This window comes from Pteropus alecto, unplaced genomic scaffold, assembly GCF_000325575.1.
Source record: "Pteropus alecto unplaced genomic scaffold, ASM32557v1 scaffold3, whole genome shotgun sequence".
Lineage (NCBI taxonomy): Eukaryota > Metazoa > Chordata > Mammalia > Chiroptera > Pteropodidae > Pteropus > Pteropus alecto.
The window spans coordinates 12122447-12146684 of NW_006442484.1; the positions used below are offsets into that span (position 1 = coordinate 12122447).

The 24238-nt window shown below is 39.2% G+C and overlaps 1 protein-coding gene and 1 pseudogene across 1 annotated transcript in view; both read right to left on the bottom strand.

The window, feature by feature from the left end:
* NCKAP5 (NCK associated protein 5) overlaps positions 1-24238 on the bottom strand; it is a 570133-nt gene that overhangs the window by 94196 nt on the left and 451699 nt on the right. The window contains exons 11-14 of the mRNA XM_025039578.1: positions 24055-24234; positions 15648-19408; positions 14769-14946; positions 7694-7772 (exon numbers count right to left, since the gene is read on the bottom strand). Of these exons, the coding sequence (XP_024895346.1) occupies positions 7694-7772; positions 14769-14946; positions 15648-19408; positions 24055-24234 (4198 nt within the window). The remainder of the gene's footprint in view (positions 1-7693; positions 7773-14768; positions 14947-15647; positions 19409-24054; positions 24235-24238) is intronic.
* On the bottom strand, positions 9528-9645 carry LOC112470783 (annotated as a pseudogene).

A 24238-nucleotide genomic window follows, 5' to 3' on the forward strand; every position in this document is an offset into this window, starting at 1 on the left:
GGCAGGGAGCCCTTTGGTACCCTTAAATATTCCTGGCTGTCCATCCTTTTACATAAATACAGGTCTCAGTTGAAGCAAACCACTGATGAGGAAACATGATGACAGTGTGTTTTGTTGGTCCAAGGCTATTGGGACAGAAAATGAAAATGTGTTTTACTTTAAAAGTCTGACCGTGAGCAACATAGTGTTTGGATGGCTAGTTCTTATCATGTTGGTCTTCTTTTAAAAATCTCCACAGTCTATTTATTATCTGTAGGAAAAAGTTCAAACATCTAAGCTTGGCTTTTAAGGTTTATATAATCTGGTTCCATTCTACAAATCCAGCTCTATCTGTACTTCATCCTCAAAATCTACCCTCGCTGAGCTAGTCTCTCACTGATTCGCCTCCCTACAGTGTGCCACATTCTTATCTTCAGGCTTTTGCTCATGCTGTTTCCTTTGAGTTGAAAGACATCTCTTTCCCCTTTGCTTGTGAATCCTACCCCTTAGGACAGTGGTTCCCAAACTTTGCCCCACATTAGAATCACCTGAGGATCTTTATAAAAATGCAGATGACTGGTTCCCATCCCTAGACCTTGTGACTTCATTGTTATACATTTTTAGAAGATTCCCCGGTCATTCTGATATACAGCGAAGTTTGGAAACCATTGATATAAATGGTAAATGTTCTTAAAAGTCAATATTTTATTCTTTAATTCTTGTCTTTTCCTTACAGAGGAAAACTAACATTTCTGGCTTCACTAAAGCTTGGCTCCACACCTTGCTCTGTGCACTCATATGTATGCAGAGCACACCTCTATCTCATCTGTGATCACATTGTACCAGAATTATCTGTTTGCTTCTCTGTCTCCCTACGAGATGGAGTTCATAAAGTGCAGGTACTGTGTCTTATTCATCTCTGTATCCCTATCATCTAACACAGGGCATGGCTTTTTGAAGATGCTCTATGTAGGTTTGTTGAACTAAATAGAATTTAGCTCCCTGGGACAATCTGTAGGTGCAAATATTTAATAGGAGTAAAAAAGCCATACTTTTAATTCTGTAAATTTATAATTCTCTATTCTTCTAGTGAAAAATCTGAGGAGGGAAGTCATACACTAGGATTCAATATGCTCAAAAAAATAGAAATCTCCACTAAAGACTTATCTCAAGACTATCTCTGATAGAGGAAAGCCTTCATAAGGAGCAAATCGATAGATGGCGAAAACAGAGAATCGGCCACAAAGAAATGAGAAACAAGGAGAATGATGCAGAATGTTCCAAGCATAGGAATTAGTACAGAGCAGATACTCAATGGAGATGAATTAACATAACTATTTTCAGTCCTTGGTCAGAAGAAAGCATGTCATCCTGTTTCCATGGGTCTATCTTTGTGACAGGCAGAGTTTACATTTCAGGCTGCCACCATGCAAAACTCTCCTTTTGGAGTTTGTCACTTGCTGTCTTAAGTGGGTGAACTCAGTGCAGCCATGGTGGAAATTTCCTTGCCCAAGCTATTACTCTATTTTACTTCTTAGATGTCACTTTGTATGTTGGGAAATGTAGTAATCATCATCCTGAGAAGTATTTATATGAGATCCAAATTATGTAAAACCACTCTACCCTATTCCTCATCGATAGCCATTATTATCTAAGTAGTTTTCAGTTTGGCACTAGTCTGTTAGTCGTCATCAGAACATTATCCATCCGAGTTGTTATTGAGAACATTTGTACTTTCTACTCACTTTTATTTTGATCATTAATAGCTCACTCTTCCTACAATTAAGGCTAAATATGTCTGCACACTATCCAAAATGTGACATTTGACTCAAATAACCTTCTACTCAAAAAGTTGTAAAAGTCTGGTCAACTTTGTGAGATATGCTATAATTTCATTTTTAATATAAATGTCAATCCTGCTATGTTGAATTTTTAAACTTTTTTCAAATGTTCACAGTAGGGAAAATTAGTAATATTCTTCAAATAAGACAGCTAATTATCGGGGACTTTAGTTGATTGGCAGCTACAGTACTGGAAGCCCTGCTGTCCTATTTGTTTTAATTTTAGAGAAAGAAAAATTCTAGATGCACTATATTCCACAGATTTATTTGAACCTCTATGTACTTTGTGGGTGATCAATTATGCATTTATTCATAAATATAGTGGTGGCAAACTAAGTCAAGTTCAGTACGTTTTCTCAAAAAGTTACTCGAGATTAACTATAAATAGAGAACAGTGAGTGCTAGTTCAGATTATGCAAAACAAAAACTAAGCATAAATCATTAAAATTAATTATATCTTCTCCAATAACTCTCTAAGAATTTTTCCTATGGCTTTCATAAATGACAATAAAAATCTATGTTCTTACCAGGGGGATAACTTTGGCAGGGGGTGGGTAGCAGACTGAGATTGCTACATGTTTACTAATATCTATTCTCCCTTTCTTCCAGAGTTAAGAGAACTTCCATATGCTAGAAATATGGCCTAATGTTTTTCATCCAGTGTGACTAAGTACTGGCCAATGGGCTGTTAGCAGAAGGGATGGGTCAACTTCCTGGAAGTGTTCTTAAAGCGGTAGACCACATCTTTTCTCATCCTTTCTTCCTTTCTGCTGGTTGAAAAGTGGATGTAAAGGAAAGTTTCTCAATAGCCATTTTGTAACATAAGTGACCTTGAGAATTGAAAGCATGTGAGGCAGAGGGAAAAGATAAAAGGAGCCTGACATTGTCCTATCGGCCTGGACCACCTCCCTCTGGACTGTCATGTGTGACAGCAAGAAATTTCTATTCTTATTTAAACCACTGAACTTTGGAATTTCTTTCACTCCCATTTTTAATATAAATATCAATCTTAATGCTACTGGTACTAACAGGGAATCCAGTCTTGGATATAAAAGCAATTGTAGTCTGGATAATCCAAACTATATAATCCATATATGAATAACAATTAATGATCATGTAGTGTAATGGCCTGCTGAAATGTGAAAGGGTTAAAGAATAATTAAAACCTGAAACTGGACAAAGGAAGTCTATAACTTAGGCCTAGTTTCTGGAACCCCTAACCACATTCTGTTAATCATGAAACTTGTAACAATGAGCTCATACGCTAACTGCCAATTTTAGCCTATGTAACCCTGCTTGCTTGCGTGGCATGAAAAATAATCAATTGTATATAAGCTGAAAATTACTATTTGGCCATCGCCCATGGGAACACCGACTATTGTCCATGGGAACATAGGCAATCACCCATAGGAACATAACATTCTAACACAAGCTTTCTGCTTCTGTACTTCCCGCTTGCACACCTGGCCAGTGGGTTGAGTTGACAGGTAGTGAATAGGAGAAAGATGGACCTTTGTGTTTAAGACAGAATGAGGAATGGGATTTGGGGCTTAAAAACCTTGTATCTTGGCATTTCGTGGCTGCTCCTTTGCAAGGACAGCCGCCGGCTAATAAACTGTCTCCTGGTTAAGAGCACTCAAGTTGGGTCTGGTTATTCTGGACACAACAGTAGTATTAGGGCTTGAACACAATAAATTAAGTTGCAGAGTTCTTCTATTCAGATGAGATAAGCATCTAGGTCCTGGTTCTTGTCCTTCATGTAACTGAGGTACTTGATTCAAGAGTCTGTGAGACCCCTTTTCTCCTGAAGAACTACAGCCACACATATTCGATATTAGTCCAGGCCTTCTCTCTTCTGCTGGATTTGCTGACCTTCATCGGAATCTAGTGTACAGATTCCTTGAGAGTAATAGCTATCTATTACATGGCTCTTTGATTCCTTCTATCTCTACCAAACTGTGCAGTCTACAAGAACAAGTTTATAAGAACAAGGTCTATGTGTTATAGAGGTAAAATGGCCATTGTCCCTGGTGATCCAAGTCTTCTTTATTTGGCTCAGCATGGCTTTGTCTCACTTCTTAGCCTTCGGGGAGGCCATTTCTCCAAAGTGACAAGTAACTTTTCCTCCTGATAGTGCTTCTTGTGCTGTTCATTGTCTAAAGTAGGGTTGATTCCTGTCCTTTCTTCCTTGCCCTAAAATTTGCTCAAACCAGTGATCTGAATGCCTGAAACTTTAGATGTCAAGAGCTCCTCTTAACCAGAGGTAAAACTTTTCTTTAATCATTGTTATAATGTAAATATGTGACATGAAAAGGTACCTGATTAATCCATGACTCCACTGACATGAGTTAGTTTACCAGATTAGCTACCTAAAGCCTAAAAGACACAGGATAAGGAAATGGAACGTCCTGGGAAAATGGAAACAAACTTGTGTATGGTCTGTTAAGTAAGTCAAAGCTGGGTACTTATTGAGTACCTATTATCTTCCAGCATAACACATTAGCTCCTGGCTAAAGGCCACTGAGGAGGAAAAGAGGATACCAGAGGAGGTTCCGGAGGTGTGGGGCGGGGGAGAGCACCAAGACAACTTCACAAAACTAGCCAAAGAAAGCTAGAACTTCGGGGCCAGACAATGTTCCCTGTTATGCTATCCTCTGGCGGTAGGAGCCAGAGGTTCCTTTAGAAGAAAGCAGGAACTTCTAGCCAGCCAGTGGGGGATGGTAAACAGATCTCAGTCAGCCATGGGACACTGGGATATTTGCCTACTGTGCTATTGGACAGATTGTTCTTTGCAACTTTTTTAGGTTTAGAAAAAATAAGAGGTGTCCTTCACTTCACAAGGCTACTGTGCACCCTTGTTTTCTTGTATATCACTCAGTTCTGCTTGGCTTTTTCCATAAATTCCTCAAAAGACATTTTCTCCTTTTTACAGGAATTTCCAAATCCTCTACCTTCAGTTAAGGGATTATTTTTGATGCTATCACTGGCTGGTATTTTTAGTATGAGATGATGTTATTTGAATTCTTATTGATCATTTAGTCCTATTGATAATTAGTATACTATATAAGGTGAATCTTTTATAAGAGTTAATTAACAGGAAAGAACAATTAGAAATATGGTAGTTGTGATCATTTGTTAATACTTCTATCAGACCAGGCTAGTCATTTGCATATTAACATGAAATTCTGACATTTATTTGGGCAATTAAAAGAAAACGGTCTGTATTATTTGTACTTAATTCATGAATCTTGAATTTCAATATATAGCAGATTGAATTAACAATATCTTTTCTTACAATCAATTAATACATTTTTGAGTAAAACAACATGATTATCCTTAAACCACAACAATGTGACCATTTAGATTCACAAATTTTCTGACGTTCTTTGTCAAAGACATTAGCTGATCTTTGGTTAGAAGAACATATTTAAATTTGCTCAGTTGTGATTGGAAATATTCTATGGTTATAGAATATTGTGAGGATATGTGACAACATAGTCTAGACAAAATGAAGAACATTAGGGTTTGTCAGGGTGCTAAAAGTATACTCTCAGTCCTTCTTGTGGAATAAAGATAAGTAACTACTTGACTGGTTGAGTCTCATTCAGTCTTGAAATGGATGAACTTTTTAAAAGATCTATTGTGATCCTATTGCTTGGTTAATACAGGAAACATTCTCAACACCATTCCTCCTATCGCCTCATGCAATAGAGGCTAGAAATCAGTATACTTACTTTCTCCTCATCCTTAGCAACAAGGACTGCCCTTGTGATCCATTTTTCACCAATGACCTATAAGCTGAAGGCTGTGGGAGGTTAGGGGAGGCACTTAAGGATTTTTTACTCTTCCTTATTCTTGGAGCCTTGAATGTGGATAGAATGCCTGGAGTAGCAGGAATCAACTTGAAAACGAACTTGAAGACAAAAAATAAAAAAAAAAAAAAAAAAAAAAAAGCCAGGGCTTTTGATAACACTGCGAAGTGGCTACACATCTTTCATGTTGCCTTCCTCCAGACTATTAATTATATAAGATGATTAAATAACTTTATTGCTTTAGTAATGGCCAGTTTTGTTGTTGCTGTCACCTGCAGCCAACAGCAGCTTATTCATATAGTTCTCCAACAGTTTGAGGGGGTTAGTCTACAACTATTTGAAGACCGAGTTAGTTCTCTGTCATAAAAATGGTAGAAATTTACTTTCATGAGAGTAATCTAATGCAGCACTTTCCAAAAGAATTTGTGTGATGATAGAACTGTTCATACAGATGATACAGAATATGTGACCATTGAACTCTAAAATGTGGCTAGTGCAATAAAAGAAATGAAATTTTAATTTTATTTGGTTTTAATTAATTTAAATTGAAAGTAAAATGGTCACATGTAGCTACTAACTACCATGTCGAACAACGCAGATCTAAAGAATTGCCGGTCTATTAAAAACACTTAGATTACTGTAGTTCTCTTGAAGAAAACTCAGCCTCTAAGTTAATATATATTATCTTACAGGCCCAAGAACACCTCATTATGGAAAAATGATGACTCAGTGGGGGCTTTACACAGTGTCATGTTTGAAGGCTGTTAAACAATATTTAACTTGCATTTAGCTAACTATGCAGAACTGATACCAATTTAAGCATTTTGCATTGACAACTATAATAAAGGATGTCTTTTTGGAATAATAATCTTATTCAGACTACACTCATTCAGCTGTTTGTCAAGACTTTTGTATTCCCAATTACAAATGAAAAGACTAATAACGGTGTGCCAGTCTCGTTAAGCTGTGGGGGCACGATAATTCTCTGAGATAAACTGTAAATTATAGTTTTTTAGAAGACTGCTGGGTATGCTAGAAAATCTGCTGCAAAGTGTACTGATGTGGTGTTAAGAGCAGTGAGATACTGAGAGTTGGTAGCTAATGGTCTTCCAGTGAAAGTGTCCAACCAAGAGCTGTGGATACTGACTAAACCAGAAACCAGAAATCTGTGGGGGCTGTCATGTCCTAGAACCTGGAGTTCAATACACTCTACTACACCCAAGTATGATTTAAAGAAATGATTCCATCATGCCTTGGTGTCTTACGTACAGCTACATAATCAGCATGCTTCCATTCATAGCCATTTTTAGAGCCCGAGAAACAACTTCTGCAAGTGTCCAAGGTGGCCCACAGCTGTTAAAGTTATCACCTCTTCTATCTCCTGACAAAGATCACAGTCACAGACAGCTACTCCATCACCAGTTATCTCCTCGCTGTTGAAAACAGGTCAATAAAGCCCTTTGGTTGGGAACCTGAGTTTCTTCAATCTAGGGTTATGCACAATTTTAAGAAATAGCAGACAAGCCAAACTTATTTCAGAGACAGGGGTATCTATAATCAAAGTTCTAACTGAAATAATAAAGAAAATGAGTTGAAGGTTTTTGGCAAGCTGTATGTACTTAATCTCTTTGGTTCTTTGTGTAAAAAAAAAAATATTTAATTTAAAAAGCCACCACTCCACCCACATTTCTAACAAATAGTAGTTACACAGGATGCTTCTTGAGATAATTGCTATAGAAACTGGATCGATTCATTCGATTTTCTCCTCAAGAGATAACTTACGCCCAGTATTTTCATTTTATACTGATAAGTACTCCTCATCAGTTTGCATTGCATTCCTTTGCAAGCACCTATGTTTTCTCCATTGGTTCTGCTCTGACTCACTTATTTTATGGTAGCTTCCAACATTTAAGAAGATAGAGGGAATCACGTATGAGAAGATAAGACACAGCCCTGATAGTGGGAGACATAAGATGTGGTCTTCAGAAGATACTGTGTTTGAAAGAAGGTCACATGAAGGAAATATCTCAGCTCAAGATGTATCAAGACATGAATTCTTACCTATGATGTGGCTCTGAAATGCAGAATCCACAACTGTATCTTCTTCATCCTCTTGCAGGTTTTCATTTGTCTCTTTTACCTGCAGCAACAAAAAAATTACTGTAAGTTCTTATTTATTATATTAAATACATCTTTTGCCATGCTCAGAATAATGGTACATTCTATAACACGTGTGTTTGTATACATATATGAATATGTTTTCTTCAATCCACTTTTTCCCTCTCTATCTCTTGGCTTTATTACAAGTTTTAATTACATGTTTTAATTGTAAGAGCATATTTTCCAAAATATAACGCCAGGTCTGGAAATGAGGATTTATAGGGCGCCTGATTCTACATAAGATTTTGGAGATAACAGCTTTGGTTTTTAATACCTAATAAAGTCAGTAACTCAGAGCCGTCAGTAAAATTTAAAGTCTAAGGAAATATAATTCTCCCAGAGTCAGTGACTTCCACCATGTTATTTCAATAAGAACAAAGAAATATATTCAGATTTCCTGACCCTTTCCTAGAATATAACTCTCCAAGAAAATGATCTTTTTTTGTTCTTTCTATAATGAAACATGAAGAGACTATGATACGTGCTCAGCGAACTAGAGCAGTGACACATTTATCTAGATTTTCAGGTCAAAAACATTCCCCTTATATTTCAGCTGGAATATCCAGAAGCTGAACAGTACAAAATCAAATGAAACTCTAGAGAGTATCTAATAACATTATAGTATTTTACAAACGATAATTTTGAGATCCAGCAAGTTTCCTTAAATGTATTGTAAGTGGCAGTACTAGAAGTAAAGCCCAGGCCTGCTACTTCCCAATCTAGTAGCACCAGCAGTAATAATATCATCAGCGATGTCAATAGTGATAAAAACATAAAACATGTAAATACTGTGTAGCAGGTGCTGTCTAAGCCTTTCATACCTATGTTCTCATAATCCTCACAACAATGCTAGGAAGTAGGTACTATTGTTAGCTCCATTTTAGAGGTAAGCACCCTGGAGAAACAGACAAGATAAGTAATTGTATAAGTGGTGGAACTGGGATTTGCACACAGCAAATCTGGCTTGAGATTTGTGTTTATTTGGAGGCACTTTGTTATTCTCAAATTTCTGTTTGACTATGTCAACGAAGACTTGGCCTCACTATCAAGACAGCTTATGGTCCTTAGAAGAATGACCTTCAATAGCTTTTTAAAAATATATCACAGCCAGTCACCAGGGCAGCCAATAATAATAAGGCGAACTATGTAATGAATGCAGTGGGGGTTCTACTTAGGCGCAAACATTAGAGGTTGTTAAATTTGCTACAGGGATCAAGTTGAATGCTATGAAACCCTTATTTTATATTCACAAAGTAGAAAGTCATATGGTTGCATACTGACCTTGAGCTAGATTTAGCTTTTTACTTTTTACCTCCTATTTTTCATATTTAATGGAATAAGACCAATTATTTATGACTGTGGTTCTAATATTAGAATGTAAATGGTGTGTAATCTGTACATGGTGATGGTCAGAAGATGGAAAACTCAAGAGAGTATGTAGATGGCTACCTGAACCTCACAAGAAGTGATTATTAAGGGTCGAATATCCAGAGGCTATGTTTCATCACTTACTTTCCCATCAGCCTTCTGTTCTGCAGGCACTCTCCTGTCAGCATCTCCAGAGGAAGATTAGGGGATGAGGGAAAAAGACTTCATCAACAAGCTCTTTTTCTAGTAGTGCACATTTATTTATTTATTTATTTATAATTTATTTTTTAGGCAAGGCAACCCTTGGTTGACCTCACAGATTGCAAGGAACTTGTCAGCTTACAATCCCTTATTTTTTTGTTTTTTAAGCCTACAGCACCTGGTCTTCCTAGGTGGTCTCCCATCCAAGTACTAACCAGGACCAACCTGCTTAGCTTCCGAAATCAGACAGGATTGGGCTTGTTTAGGGTAGCATGGCCGTAGACTAGTGGTGCACATTTATTAATGGCATAGAGGAAAAGTGCTATGAGCATCAGCAAGGCTAACGTGTTGCTGATCCGCATTCCCAGGTTCACCTAGCTCAGTAATCGGTTTGTGAAAAGGTTACCAGAAGACCCACTGAGGAAGCGATTCCCCCAAACACCTTACATTCCATTAACGATCCAACAAAAAACCTTCTATCCTCATTTAATGAAACATCAAGGAAAACTATTTATATTATCAGCCTGTACCAGCTTTTATGGCAATATGTTCCATATTTTCCTCCACCTATTATGTAAAATAGTATTTCCTTTAGGTTTTTCGAAAGTGACCGATTTTAAACTTAAGGGGGTGCCCTGCTAACCTACCTGCTGGAATGTGGGTGAATTATCTCCATCAGCCTTTGAAATTCTAAACTAAAGAATCTAACAATTAGAATTAAGAGTCTCATTTTATAGATAAGAAAAAAGCAGCTCAGAGAGGGGTTAGAGATCTGTTCAAGGGCATACAAGTTTTCAGTGTTAGAGTGGGCTCTCCTGATCCCTATTCATTACTGTAATTAAAAATTTCAGAGTGTGCTATATTGTTATAGTCATCCTTTCCAGACCTTCTCAAGAATTACTATATTTTTCTTAGTGTCTGGCAGATAGGTAGGCAGTATTCCAAGTATACATGAACTATATTTTTATTTAAGAGTAGCAAAAACTTTCACTGTGTGTGTAACCGCCCTGCTTCACTTCCCTACTTGTTCCCTAACCTTTCTGTAGGACTCAACCCTCATCTTTCTTCAAGTATCACATTTAAGAAAGAAAACAAAAGCCATCATGCGGTCCTACCTGTCAACTCCTTATCAGAACCTTTCTAGGGCGTTATGTGCTTAACAGCGAATTCTAAATATGGTCTCTGGGGATTTATCAGTGGCATTGGGCTTGAAGATAAGATCGTAGTTCTTTCAGCTCTCCTAGGCTAATGCCCCATGAGGAACAGATGACCCATGAGGGGGAATTTTGAATTTGAAGGAGACAGATGAAAAATCAGCAGAAGAATGTAAAATAGGGGAGCATCTTAGGATGGCACACCTGTCAGCTCTAATTATCTGTATGAATAGATTTCAATGCACAATGGCAAATAATTTTAAAAAATCCATTTGCCTATGGAAATGAGAGGCATACTTCATGTTGGCAGCAGATTCCCCTTGCTAATTATATTTTCCATAAGCCAAAATTAACATTAATTTTTATTTTTGAGCACACGGCGGCTGAGAATTGGTAAGAGGTTGTGGAAAGCTTCCTGGGGTTAAGAGGCTGCTGACTTAAGATCAAGAATTTGCCAAAGATAGACACAAATGGGATAATCTTCACATGGCAAGGTGTTTCAAAGATGGGAGTGGTCCAAAACCAAGAAGACTGGCTCCGAAAAGGATGGTGACTAAAGATTTAGAATTTTCTCATCCTTTGCTCTATCAGGAACAGATACAAATCAGTCGGTAATATACCGTTTGGTAAGAAGTAGCAAGTGACTCACAGGCAATAATCACGGCCTATTTGGGGTTTCAATTTGTTGTCAGTATTTTGGGCATCTTCTAATGGTGCATTTCCAGCTCTTGTCCACTTTTTGGGCTCTGAGGTTACAGTTGTGAACTGTACCAAGTACTGGTCTCTAACAGGTAATCATTAAATGTCACTGTACCCATTACTTTCTGTTAACCCCTACCATTAGAAAAGGCAAGGAGGAATGAGCTTACAAAGGACACAGAAGGAGAAGGAGAGAAAATAATTTACCACTGACCAGTATACATACATAATTTCAGACTTAAACCCAATATTCAGGGATGCCCTTCATTTGAAAGTCTGCATGTATTTCTTCTCTGAATCACCCTAATACTAATTGTTTCTCAAGAAAAGGACATTTGGATGTTAAAACTCATTGAAAAGGAAAAGAACACAATGAACCTAGGTGAGACAGGAAATGATCTTTGGTGCAGAACTCCCAGAGGGCCTTACCTTTAGAAAAGTTAATCATTTAGAAAACTTTGCAGGAGGAGGGCAAATATGCATGCTTCTTATTAGCATCAAAATGGCATTTAGAACAGAATTGTTCAATTAAGGATGTTGAAATTATAACACTTTACAGAACTTAATAAGATGATAATTTGTGTAATTATTGTACTATTTTATGCTATTTTATCACCACTGTACCATTTTAATGGGGTAAAATTTGATGCTTTTTTATTAGCATATGTGATTTTTTTTTTCTTTTTCAGACTGTGTGACACTGGGTGAAGAGAATACTCATAATTTAAATTAGAATACCCATATTAAAATGGCCATCTTTTTCCACTGCATGATGAAGGTATATGATCTCGTTAATTTCATTAATGATTTTTATTTTGTCCAATGATAGTTAAATAGGAGCCCAGAGCTCTCTTCCTTTGGGACTTCTCATTTCTGAAAATTATCTAAATCCACAGGAAGGAAGGACAACATGTAGCAAGCAGAGTACATTTCTTTCTGACTTATTTACTTATACTGATGAAATCTTTCCTGGGGATGCCTTTTCCCTCTTATAATGATTTTACATAATTTGAATAAAAGTACAAAGTAACATGGCCTTTGTCTAAATTACACAAAAATTGGAGCTAAGTGGTCTGTAAATGATGGCATAAATGGGGACATAAGCCTGTAATTAAGGTTCTGGAAAGAGAAAAAGATTTAATTCAACGAAACATTAATGGGAGTTTTACACATATTTTAGAATGTATCTAGCAATCTTGAAAATGGATATGCAGTTACTAGCAAACTAAATGGAGGTCTGCTACATAGATGAATTTGTTGTATGTATGGAAATAATCCTCCTACAATTATCATTGTAGATTAAAATAATTATAATGCCTTAGGACCCTCACAACTAAATATAGTTTTAGGATGGTGATGTATTATAAGGTTTTTGAACTGTGGTTTTATTTAGGAAAAAAAGTGTGATATGTAATGCATTCTGTGCAGCTACTGCTTCCATCCAAAATAACTACTATGAGAAGAATTTTTTGCAACAAACTTTAAAATAAGCAGATAGCAAATTTACCTTGAGCCTAAGTGGGGGAAAATTCCCTTAAACTCTGAATTTTAAAAGGTTCATGGGTATTCACATCGATGTGCTGTGGTATTAGAATACATCTTATTTTGCATCTAATCTCCTTCCTGATAGGCTGATAACATAAGAAATAGGTTTTCACTGCTATTCTTGTATAGTCCCAAAGGAGACTACGGCAATGTCCTTCCTGAAATTCGTAATTTTAGGCCCATCTACATTGATGATTATGGAGATAAAATAAAAAACATTGCATTTTACATTAAAAAAAAAAATGACCAGCTGGTCAATTATCAAGGTTAATAATATTCCTCTGTATGGAAAAGCTTCCAAGCATGACTAATTTTCTCTTATAGCTAACTAGAAAAATTAGCATATTCTTATTGATTATGTATATTTGGGGTGGTTAGGGAATCTTTGTACTTCACAGAAAATAATAAGACTTTCTTGCAGATATTCTGGAAGAACCAAAGGATACTTATTACTACACTGTGAAAGATGGCAGACGAGAGAGGAAAAGCATGGCAAATTACTTTAGCATTAGGAAGCAATAAGAAAGTAAAAATGAAATTGCAAAAGCCAAACAGAGGGACTTTTTGTTTTCTTTTGGGTTTTTTTTTTTGGTACTTCTGTACAGTGAAGATATACCCTCAGCTGTCAGAACTATATTAAATGGGGCACAGTTAAATTGAGTGTGTCTGATAAGGGGCTCTGCCAGGCTATCAAAGTTTTAGATCGTTTGGATTGAATTTCTGGCATATTGCACATTTCTACATGTTCATTCTTTCTCTTTCCTTTCAGTGACACTACAAGGGCAGCCTTAGATATGCTTATAATTTGTGGTCTTATAATGCAGGAGACACATCCATGTTTTCAAAGAAGGGATGATACCAATAGAAGCTAAGAGTAAAAATGGGGGGATAAGAAAAACTTTTGCCAAGAACATAATCTGCATATGATTTCAGAGCTTGAAAAAAAATGGCCTTATAGCTCTTCAGAGTCAAGAGCTATTTGAAAAGAATGTTAAATGTGCATTTGTCTCAAATTAAAGTATGTCTGAAAATCTAAGGAATCTTAAACATCAATAAGTAACTAAATTAATAATTAATAACTAATAATGCCAATTGTGATTACTTCTCAAACTTCTTCCATTTTTGAACTACTCTAGGAAAAAAATGTATAATTACTTCATACTTCAAGTTTTCCCTAATAAAATGGTAGCATGTACTATACTTTACAATCTTTTTAATAAGAATATAAATTTGTATGGATACAATAATCCTGCAAGAGAATTTTATTTTTTGGTTTAAGTGCTTTAAAATTTACAGAAAGTAACAAAACATCATTGAACCAATGAATGCAAGAACAAGAAGAATGTAAGGAGAGTAAGTGCAGTTTAAGGTAATTTTACAACAAAAATATTATTTGAAACTAGCATGCCCTGAGGAAATGTAACAATGTCCCTTTACTATTTTTTTTTTTTTTAAGTTCCAGACCTCTCAATTAAAAGACTAAATGCTAAAAAGACTAAATGAATCAAGTTCCAAAAAGGATTTCTTAGTCAGAATACCTTGTGTTTGGATAGGATGAATTGGTACATACAACTTTCAGGAAAAAAAATGCTTAAATCAAGTCATCAAAATAGTCAACATTTCTTAAATAGTGTGGCACTTTTATTTTTTTAATCATGTTCATTCCTTTTTTGTGTTGCTTGAAGTGATGGAAATAATCATCAAAATAGATTCGCAGCACAAGGGTATAACTTGAAGATGACACCAGCAGCTGCATTTGCCTGCGCCATCATTCTGAACAGAGCTAAGAAAGCAGTGTTATTAGAAGGAACCGGGCCCATTCGCCATCTGCCCATCATCTCTCTGCTGTAGTTGTCACTGAGCTTTCTCTCTTTTTTCTCTTTTGCTTTAACTTTCTCTTTCCTCCATAATCTCTGGCCCATATATTTTCACCAGCAAAGGGTAGAAAGAACTCAAACCAGCCCATCACGAAACCTCACAGTTTATCACTGGGATGGTGGAGCACTTACCAGGGAGCCTTTTGGTATTTCCACATCGGCTTTGGTTTTGATGTTTTTCTTGTGGTTTCCTTGAGCACTGATGGAGCTGCCGGTGAGACAGGAGCCCTGGGAGCTGCCCTTTAACACGCTCCTGCAGGAAACATTATTTGATCCACTTTCTGTCTGTTGAGCTGCTCTCTTATCAACTCTGCAGGTAGAAAGTGATTCCTCTGATAAATTACATTGCTCTTCTTCAATCACTCTACTTCCCAATCCTTTAATGTTTAAAGTAACCTCCATGTATCTTTTTGTCTTTAACCCTTATGGTGATGAGGGTTTCTCACTGGCCTTGATCAAATCTTTATCTGATATTCCAATAGTGTGTCTATTTAGATTTGACTATATAATACTTTATTTTTATGACTGCTCATAAGATGGGGGGAAGATAAAAATCACTGAAAAATGATTGTTAAATACATTTCTGGCCTAAGATCAGCAAGAAATGTAATTTCCTCTGGAAAGTTTCTAAGTATACGTTTGCTTGGTACAATCAATGAGATCGGCATACTTTAAAATGTCCATTTAATTTTCTTCCATTTCATGCCATGTGGGTATATTCATGGTTCCTAGTATAGGCTGAATTTCTTTCAACCTTGATAAAACTTACCATTCTTTAATTTCAAAGACCATTGGTTTGGTTAACAAAGTAACATGGACTAAATTATCATTTTATTGCTAACTTTTATTTCATTGTTTAAATTATGGCTAATGTATAAAAGACTGCTACTACGCATTTCTGCTTGTATGAAAAACATGCTTGGCTGGTGTTTAATGCTCAGGAAGCAAACACCTGCCTTTGCGGGTGGACGAGACCCCTTGACATCTCCACCCTCTTTGCCCATGCGTTACCTGTTCAAAAGTTCTGTCAGAAAGGTATCTTTTGCTGAACATGTAACAGGGCTGGGTCTATTTCTCAGTTCAAACTTCATTTGGTCATAAATGTCTTGTGGTGTTTTCAGATTATTTTTGCTTTGCAAACCACCGTGTGGATGATCTGCCAGCTCGGTGTCTCTTTTAAACTCGTTTTCTATCTCACACTGTAGCTCGGGCTTCTTTTTCTCTTTTTTTCTCTCTGATTTTAGCTGCTTGTTTCCAAACCCCAAGCTCTTTGTGTCTTTTTTCTCCACTTTGGTCTTGGAGACCTCCGTTTTCCTGCTACTAAGAGCAGGAAGTCTACTCCTCCGAAAACCAAACCAGCTGGCAAAAGAAGGCCCGGGCCTTGGCTTCGTTTCTGCAGATGTGGACTTTGTTTGCACTTGACCCTTTTCCACATTTTCCTGAATGCACAACATGACCTTTTCTTCAATTGTAGGTGAAATAAGGGCTTCTGGGCTCACGGCATTAGTCCTGGTGGTAGAAGTATCTGGTGGATACCTTTCAGAATTTTCTAGCTTGGGGGTCCTGCTTGTTTCAAAACTGCTTGGACGCTGTGTCCTCCCTGGGCTCTGCAGGGCTGGTGGGCAGTCTACTGGGGTGGGTGGGCATCCGCAGTCGTCGCCACCTGGTTCGTCAGGTGCAGCCACACTGGGGCCCCCTCCCTGGGCGTGGTCCTCACGTCTAGGTAGGGTGAGGATCCCTTCGGAGTTTGGAGGGATCCTCGAAGGCATCTTGCTTGGGCTTCCATGCTGGCTGCTGAAGCTGCCTGTGCTTCCCCGTGAGCCCTGCCTGGAGGAAGTATGCCCCAGAGGACTCGCAGCACTGGGGAGACTGTCAGGCACGGGGGCACAAGGGGTCCTGTTGGGAGAGCCTTCCGTGGAAGAGCTCTGCCGGGTGAGGGAATTGCCTCTCTCAGCAGTGTTGGTAATAATCTGGGTTCGGACTTTGCCTGGCCCTTCCACAGGGGGTGTGGGGGGCTTGTCTCCTGAGTGAGTGCTGAAACTCTGGCTTCGGGCTTTGGCTCCGTTCATGCCCAGTGCTGGTTTCAGGTGTGGCTTGTTGGAGGAAAGGGATCTTTTCACAGACCTGTTTTCTATTCCATCTTTTCCCTCAGCCTCAGGGATGCAATTTTCCAATGACTCTGGCGTTGCTGCTTCCAGGGGAAACCCTTCAGCCAAACTGTTTTGTGCTTGTGAACCTAGCGGAGTCACATGTCTTTCAGCCGCTGTGGTCTCAGAGCTTGTCGGATTCCTGGCGTGTTCTGGCTTAGACTTGCTTGCAGCCACAGAACTTTTAGAGGCTTCATTGAGACTGTCTTTTTCATGTTTCCCTGGCACAGTGGAACTTTTCCTGAGCAATTGGGGAGACTTCATGAGAACTTTGAGCCCAACTGGGAGGCGAGTTTTCAAACCTTTCTCATGAGCATTTTGACAACCTTGTGGGGCATTATGGCTTTTGGAGGACGGTGATGATGAGGGACTGTTAACCTGAGATGATGGTGAGTCCTTTACCCCTAAGAAAGAAGGTTTGGGTGATGTGGAGACACTGTCATTCAATTGTCCTTTTCTTCCTGGAGTTACAGTTTTGGAGGATGGTATTTCCAGTGGTCCATGGGTTGAAGGACAATTCTTGGAAGTCCGTAAAGCTGTGTCTGTTTGTATGGTCCCAAGTGTTTGGTGAGGTGGTATTTTGGGGACACCTCTCTTTGGAGAGACCTTTGGGGGCCCCGGGGCCATCATGACAACTGAGCTAGAGGGGGTACGAGCAGAGCATCTGGTTTGAATCGCTGTTTCTGTGGAGGGCAGAGGGTGAGTGAAGATGGGCTTTTTGAAGGCCACGGGTTTTTTCCCCTGCACTTCTGTCATGGTCTGATTAGAAGAAATAATAGGAGCGGAGGATCCTTTCAGAGGCGAGGATTTGAAAACAGTCCTTGCTGTCTCATTGGGGACCCTGGTCTCGGGCTTGGCAGATGAAGGTGGTGGCAAATAGTCATAACTGGGCCTGATAAGTAGGGAGACTGATCTGCCTGGAGGGGGAGGAGGGGAAGGTGATTTCAGCCCTGCCTCTGGCCCAGGGTCACAGTGCTTGTCCCTTGTGAGGGGCTCTCCATCGTCACTAGGCTTGGTGAGGGGCCTTGACAGCAACTGTGAGGCTGGAATCTGACTCTTGGGGCACTGGACCCAGTCCCTCCTGCTGGACATTTTGGAGCTGTGAGGAAGTTGGGTGGGGTGTTTTGGAATGTGTGAATCTGCTTGTACGTCAAAGAGGTAAGCTGGGCCTTCAGTCTTCCTGAACCGTGAGAGTTTCCCAGGAGCTAAGGCTGGTGATTTCTCAAGAGTCACTGGACCGGATGAAGGGACACTTGTGGAGGTTTCAAGCTCCATTGTTTTTGATTTCTGAGGTGAAGCCTTGCCTCTGGCAGGGATTTTTGTCAGACCTTGCTTCTGATAGATACCCATGGACACTGATGACCTAGAATTACTCTGGCATGACACAATATGGGTCGGTTTGGCCAGTTTTTGTTGCTGAGTACTTTGTGTTACTGCCCTGGGGCTGAAAGATTCAGTGGGTGCCTCAGCAACATTGTCTGCACCATCCTGTGGAATGTTTTTCTCGGTTTCCTCTTCAGGTCTCTTTAAGAAAGCATAGTCTCTTGCAGCAGCTCTGGGCTGTAAGTGAGCGATTCCCTGAGGTAAATGTTCAGTGTGTTCTGCCTTGGGTCCGGTCGGGGCCTGATTGATGGAAATTTCGTTTTGGGTAACAGTGACAACACCTGCTTGGTGAGAGCTGAATTCAATGGGTTCGCCATCTCCTGCATCAAATATCACAGTAATACATTCTTCTGAAGAAGTCCTTTTGACAACCCTTTGCTGCTTAATGAAACTGAATGTCTTTGGCCTACTCTCTAAGTGGATGGACGCTTGTCTTTCCTCCTCATGAGGAGAACCAAGTTGAGATTTTCCAAATTCCATGAGGACGTCCAGATTCTCCGTGGACTTGTCAGTGTCAGCAGTCAGTGACAAGTCTGAAGGGCTTTTCTCATCATTGCTATCTATATGCAACTCATCGAGGGTTTCATTGTCATCAGTGTCTGAAAGCTGGAGATTGAGAGCCATGTGGCTCTGACTGTGTGGACCCCTCTCTTTCTGTACCTGAGGTGCCTGAACACTTGGGCACAGCTTCCTCTCCAAGGGATAGTTGCTGGCACAACTGCGCAGCTTTTCAGGTCTTTCCCTGGAGTAAACTGAGGATGTGCCTTCTGAAAAGTGTTTTCCATTCGGCTCCCAGCCAAAGAGACTGTCAGAAACACTGTGGGTCAATTTACAAGCATGTAGCCTGCAGGCCTGGTTTGGAACAGCTTGAATCAACGCTAAGGAGGAAGGGTTCTCGTCGGCATCATCATGGGAATCTGTGTCATAAACAAATGCCTTGTGGGGCTCCTTGCAGGGGCTCCCTGTGTCCGTTGGTTTGCAGGGGGGAGACTCCTTGAGGCTGCTACTCTTAATTCCTGGAGAATATATTCCTTCATTTGAGTTCATGCAATCTTTATAACCCCATTTGGTTATCACTGACGGGGGTTCAAGTAACACTTTTCGCTTCTGTAGCTTTCTTAGTCCTTCCAAAATGTGGCTTTCCTTGATACGAGTTGGAGGTAGTTCATCTGTAGGACTAGCAAAGCCACTTGGAAGCGAAGAATCAATACTTAGCCTTTTATCCCAGTTTTGTGATGATTGCTAGGAAAGAAAAATACATATCAGGAATAATATTTGTTCTAGTGGTTGATTGATATTTATAATAAATGCATACATTAATTAATTAATGCAAATGAAGTAATTATTTATGCAGCAAATCTCTACTTTTTCAGGTCCTGAACTAAGCAGTGTATAATATAAAGAAGCAGAGGATAAGGAGTCCTCGAGGAACACGCATCCCAGCTGAGGAGAGGACTTAGGCACAAATAGCTGAAAGTCAAGGGTACAGTGAGAAGTATAAATGTCATAGGTATTCCAGAAATTCAGAGAAAGGAGACCATATGTCTGTTTGGAAAAACCATGACAGCCATGTGAGGAAAGGTTTGTTTTTTTAAACTCACCTAGCCCTTGAAAGATGGCTAGGTTTGTCTTAGTTTAAAAGGATGGGGAAATATTTCCAGGTAGAAGAAATGGAATGACGAAGACCTAAATTGAGAAGGTATGTTTTAAAGTATACTTAGGGAATAACCAAAGATAGTATGGCCTAACCGTACAGTGTATGTGAGAGGTTGAGAGGGTAAATGGAAAAGTAAGCTGGTCCATGTCTTTATGGTCCCTTCCATTCTAACATTTGATAGTTAGAATGTCATATGACTTTGTGACTTTATTTGATAGGCAGTGAACATCTGTGAAATACAGCCTTACATATAACAGTGGGGCATTTGCTATTGGACCCATAGTAATGATTCACCTACTAAAAAAGGTTAATTTCTTGTCCTTCATACTTCTCCAAAAACTAGGGTTAGTTTTGGAGAAGTGACTAAGAAATGACATAGGAAGAACTGCATTCTACACAGACATTTATATTTTTCATAGTATTGCTAATAAGAAACAAAAGAATAGAAGGAAGGAACTAACACTAGCTGAGCATCTGCTGTGCACCAGCCACTTACATAGTGCTTTGATTTAATTTTTAGAACAACACCATGAAGGAGCCATTATCATCCTATTTGCTCAGGAGAAAACTGAGATTCAGCAAGATCGGCCTGCTGGATGTAGATCACACAGCTAAGGAAGAGCTAGAATGAAGATTTGAACTCTGGTTTCCTGGGCTCTTTCCGTGACTCAGTTCCAGAGTGGCCATGTGGGGATTTGAACCCAGAGAGTCTGGCTCTAGAGCCTGAACAAATAATCTGGATGTTATACTATTGGGATCAAGCTTAGCCTCTGTCCTCCCCTCTATAATTGTCAATGTTAGTCAATGTCATAACAGAGATCATAGGTTATCTCCACACGTCTCTTGAATGGAACTTGTAGTTTAATCACGAACCAGCACTCAGGAAAATTGGTGAGATGTGGGTACAGACCTAATGCCTTTTTAAAAAACACTATATAATTAATGGTGAAGAATTTCAATTAATGAACCTGGTGGTTTCAGATGTGCACTCTGTCTTGACTAAAAGTGCAGTTCCCACTGGCACCTATGCAGCAGCTGCCCCCCAGTCCCCTAACTCTGAACACTAACCATGTACTCATATGCAGAGGTTGAAAATACATTAAAAACTTACATTGGAATCTCAGCTTTTTAGTAAGCTGTGCACATTTGCTTACATCTAAGACATCTTCATAAAAATTACTCTTGCTATCAACAATATATGTTGTTTATTTGTCTTTTTATTTGTTATATTTCCTTTTTTTCAAATTATACATTTTCTTTAGAAAATTCTTTAGGGTCATAGTTGCTGTAGATAGATGCTATTTGGTGATGCTTCTCCTTCTCCATCCTCTTCCTCTGTGCTATTAAAAACTCCTTTGGAAATCATAAGAAATCCCATTAGTGAGTCCGAGTATTATAGACCAACCAGTGAGTGACTGCTACGGCTTGCATTTCTAAGAATTTCCATGATATCGATAGTCACATTCACAATGAAGAAGAGAAGCCAGGCCAAAGGACCCTGCAAGAGCTTGAGAAAGGCCAATTTGTTCAGCCCATAGAAGATGTACTCAGACTCTGCCCGCCCACCTCTTTTCTGCCTCTCCAGAGCCTGCCCACACTGTGGTTTAATCCATCCCAGGGCCAGCGGATGCAGACCTCCCAGGGCCCAGGCTCTCTGCCTGGTGAGACAAGCTGCATTCCTCAATCAGTTTTCCATAGGAAGTTATGGTATTTAATAACCTGTAAAAAGTGTGGCATAATCTTGAAACTTGAAAAAAAAAAAAAGCATGAATGAATCCCTATGGAGAGACAGTGGGGAGGACCCTGCATTTCCCACAGGCAGCTTCATTTTGCTGGAAACCTGGAAGAGCATTGATTTGGGGAGAGTTGGTTGAAAGAAGCTGCTAAGGTAGGGGCCCGGGTTTAATGTTCAGAGTCCTTTTCTATTTCTTGGCTGGACAACAGTTCTATACTTTTTTTTTTTTTTTTTTAAGGACATTCTTGGTTTTAATGGAAATTAATACATCCCAGCGATTGGAACAACTCCAAGTTTTAGGCCGATTCAATAAGGCCGGTATAGCCGAATGTTTAAGAGAGAAGGTTATAGAACCAACTGCCCAGCTCCGCCACTTACTACCTATAAGATCTTGGGCTAGTTCCTTAATTTCTCAGCATCTCGGTTTCCTCATCCAAAAATGGAGTGGTTGGAGAACCTATTTGACAAGCTATCCTGAACATTGGATGAGCTACTTCTTATGAAGTGCTAATAAAGCTGTGCGGCGTGTGGTAATTACTCATTTATTAGAGTCAGATGCTCCACGTAGGACAGGCTGATGCATGTCATGAGGGCTTCCTTTCTGTTTCTAAACAAAACAGTACTAAAAAAATACTTGTGAACTACAAAGGAGCTACTGGCCATGTATTTATTAATATGTAAGTTAATATTGTATTCACATTCAAATTCATATTATATAAATTTATTATGTAAGTTAATACTAACGAAGTACCTGGTACATAGTAAAAACTATATAAGTTTATTAAATAATATAAATTTAGAATATCTTTACAAGACTGGGTCTAGTTTGCAGGATCCCTGACCACTGGGACCCTTCTCTGTGAGATGTGACAGCTGTGCTGGCACTCTGACCATTCTGATCCAGACCCCATTAAATCTCCAGATGATGGTCACTTGACTGTGTGTATAAAGTGTCTTAAGAACCTTATTGATCCTTTTTCAGGGAAGAGGTTTCCCTAAAAATCAAGGATTGCTCAAATTAGAAGAATTTCAGGAGAGAGAGAGAGTTAGAGAGAGAGGAAGAAAGAAAAGAAAAAAGGCTCTGAAAGAGAGAGAAGAGGTGTGAGAATGAAGACAGTAGAGCAAGAGGCTCTGAGAGTCAGTGATAGTCACAGACAAAGAGAAAGGACATCCCTGCCCCTTCTCCTGGTCTGTTAAGAGCCAGGCTCCTAGAAGTCATTATTCACAATTTCAAACGTCTCCTTAGAAGGAACAATTTTGATAATGCACCAGGCTCCTTACTTTGGAAGTCCGAGCCCAAGGAAATAAACTCTAAATTCAAATTTGAAATTTTTTTCTGAGTTCTTGTCCAGAGTATAACAAAGCTAGCCACTAACCAATATTTTCTGGCAGTTATGGAATTTTCCTGGTTTCTATGCTTCTGAAGTTATAAACTAAATTCATGAGAATAATAGAAACAGGTCCTCCAAATGGTCTGATTTGAGATTTCTGTTCTCATGTACTCCGCTTTTCCTCAACATTGGGAAACTTCAAAAAAGCTACTTCAAATACTTGGCTTACACCACTTTGCAAAAATGTTTGTTCAAAGCACGCAGGAATGATCAGTTGTGTGAGCCCACTCTGTAGATGGAAAACATTCTAGCAGTAGGGGTTAATTAAAAACCTGGTAAAGGAACGGCTCACATTTAAATAGGAACATGCCGGCCTTTGCTGAGCCATGATGCCTGTCATCTACCATGGTATTTTCTCTCTCTACTATCCTGCCTTCCAATTTATAGTCAGTCAGTATTTTATGAGGCTACAGAATTGAGTAGAGGAGGTCAATATAATACATGCTATTTTTGAGCAGTAAATTCCTACTAAGTGAATGAGACTTCCAAAACTTTTGGCCATTTATTGAGATAATTCACCACTCTCCCTATTCTCTAGAAGAAATAAACAAAACAAAACAACAACAACAAAAATCATTCTCTTTGAGTTCTCATGGGATGCTCGGTCAGGAATAGCTTGGCAAGTGGTCTCGCTGACTCTCATTTGCAGTGAACAGTAACAAGTCTCTCTATTATAGTGATAGAGAATCTCCATAAAACTAATGGGAAATGTCTGAGTTAGTCTGAAGTGTGGCCAGTTCCATTAGGCCAAGGCTCTGGGTTCCAGATTAACAGAAATCTGTAAACTCAGTGGGCTCCACCAATGCACAGAAGGAAAATATCTTTCTCTTCCCAATTCCCTTCCATGACGTCCAAATCATTTGGGATCAAATTATCATCCCTCACTTGCTGTGTGACTTCTGGCAAGTAACCTTATGAGCAAGTTCCCCCTCCCTATATAATTGGTAGAATAATATAGTTTTTATGAGGAGTAAATGAACAGGTACTCAGCGAATGGTCGTTTCCTTCTGCTTGTTCCCTCTCTTCTCCCTTCTGCCTTCCTATCAGAAGAAGATTATTTTTCTGGTTCACCCTGATGCAAAAGCACCTTGAAAGGAAGTCTTACCCTTTTTGTGAGGTTCTTCCCTTCATGCCAGGTGTAGGAGGAGCCACTGGAGTACTCGCTGCAGGTGCTCGAAAGAGACAGTTCACTGCTGCTGCAGCTATTTCGAGAACAGAGATGACCAGGGATGACAACCCCCAAGCCAGGGCATGTCAAAGCAGGGGTTCTTGATTTTGCATTCAGCTGG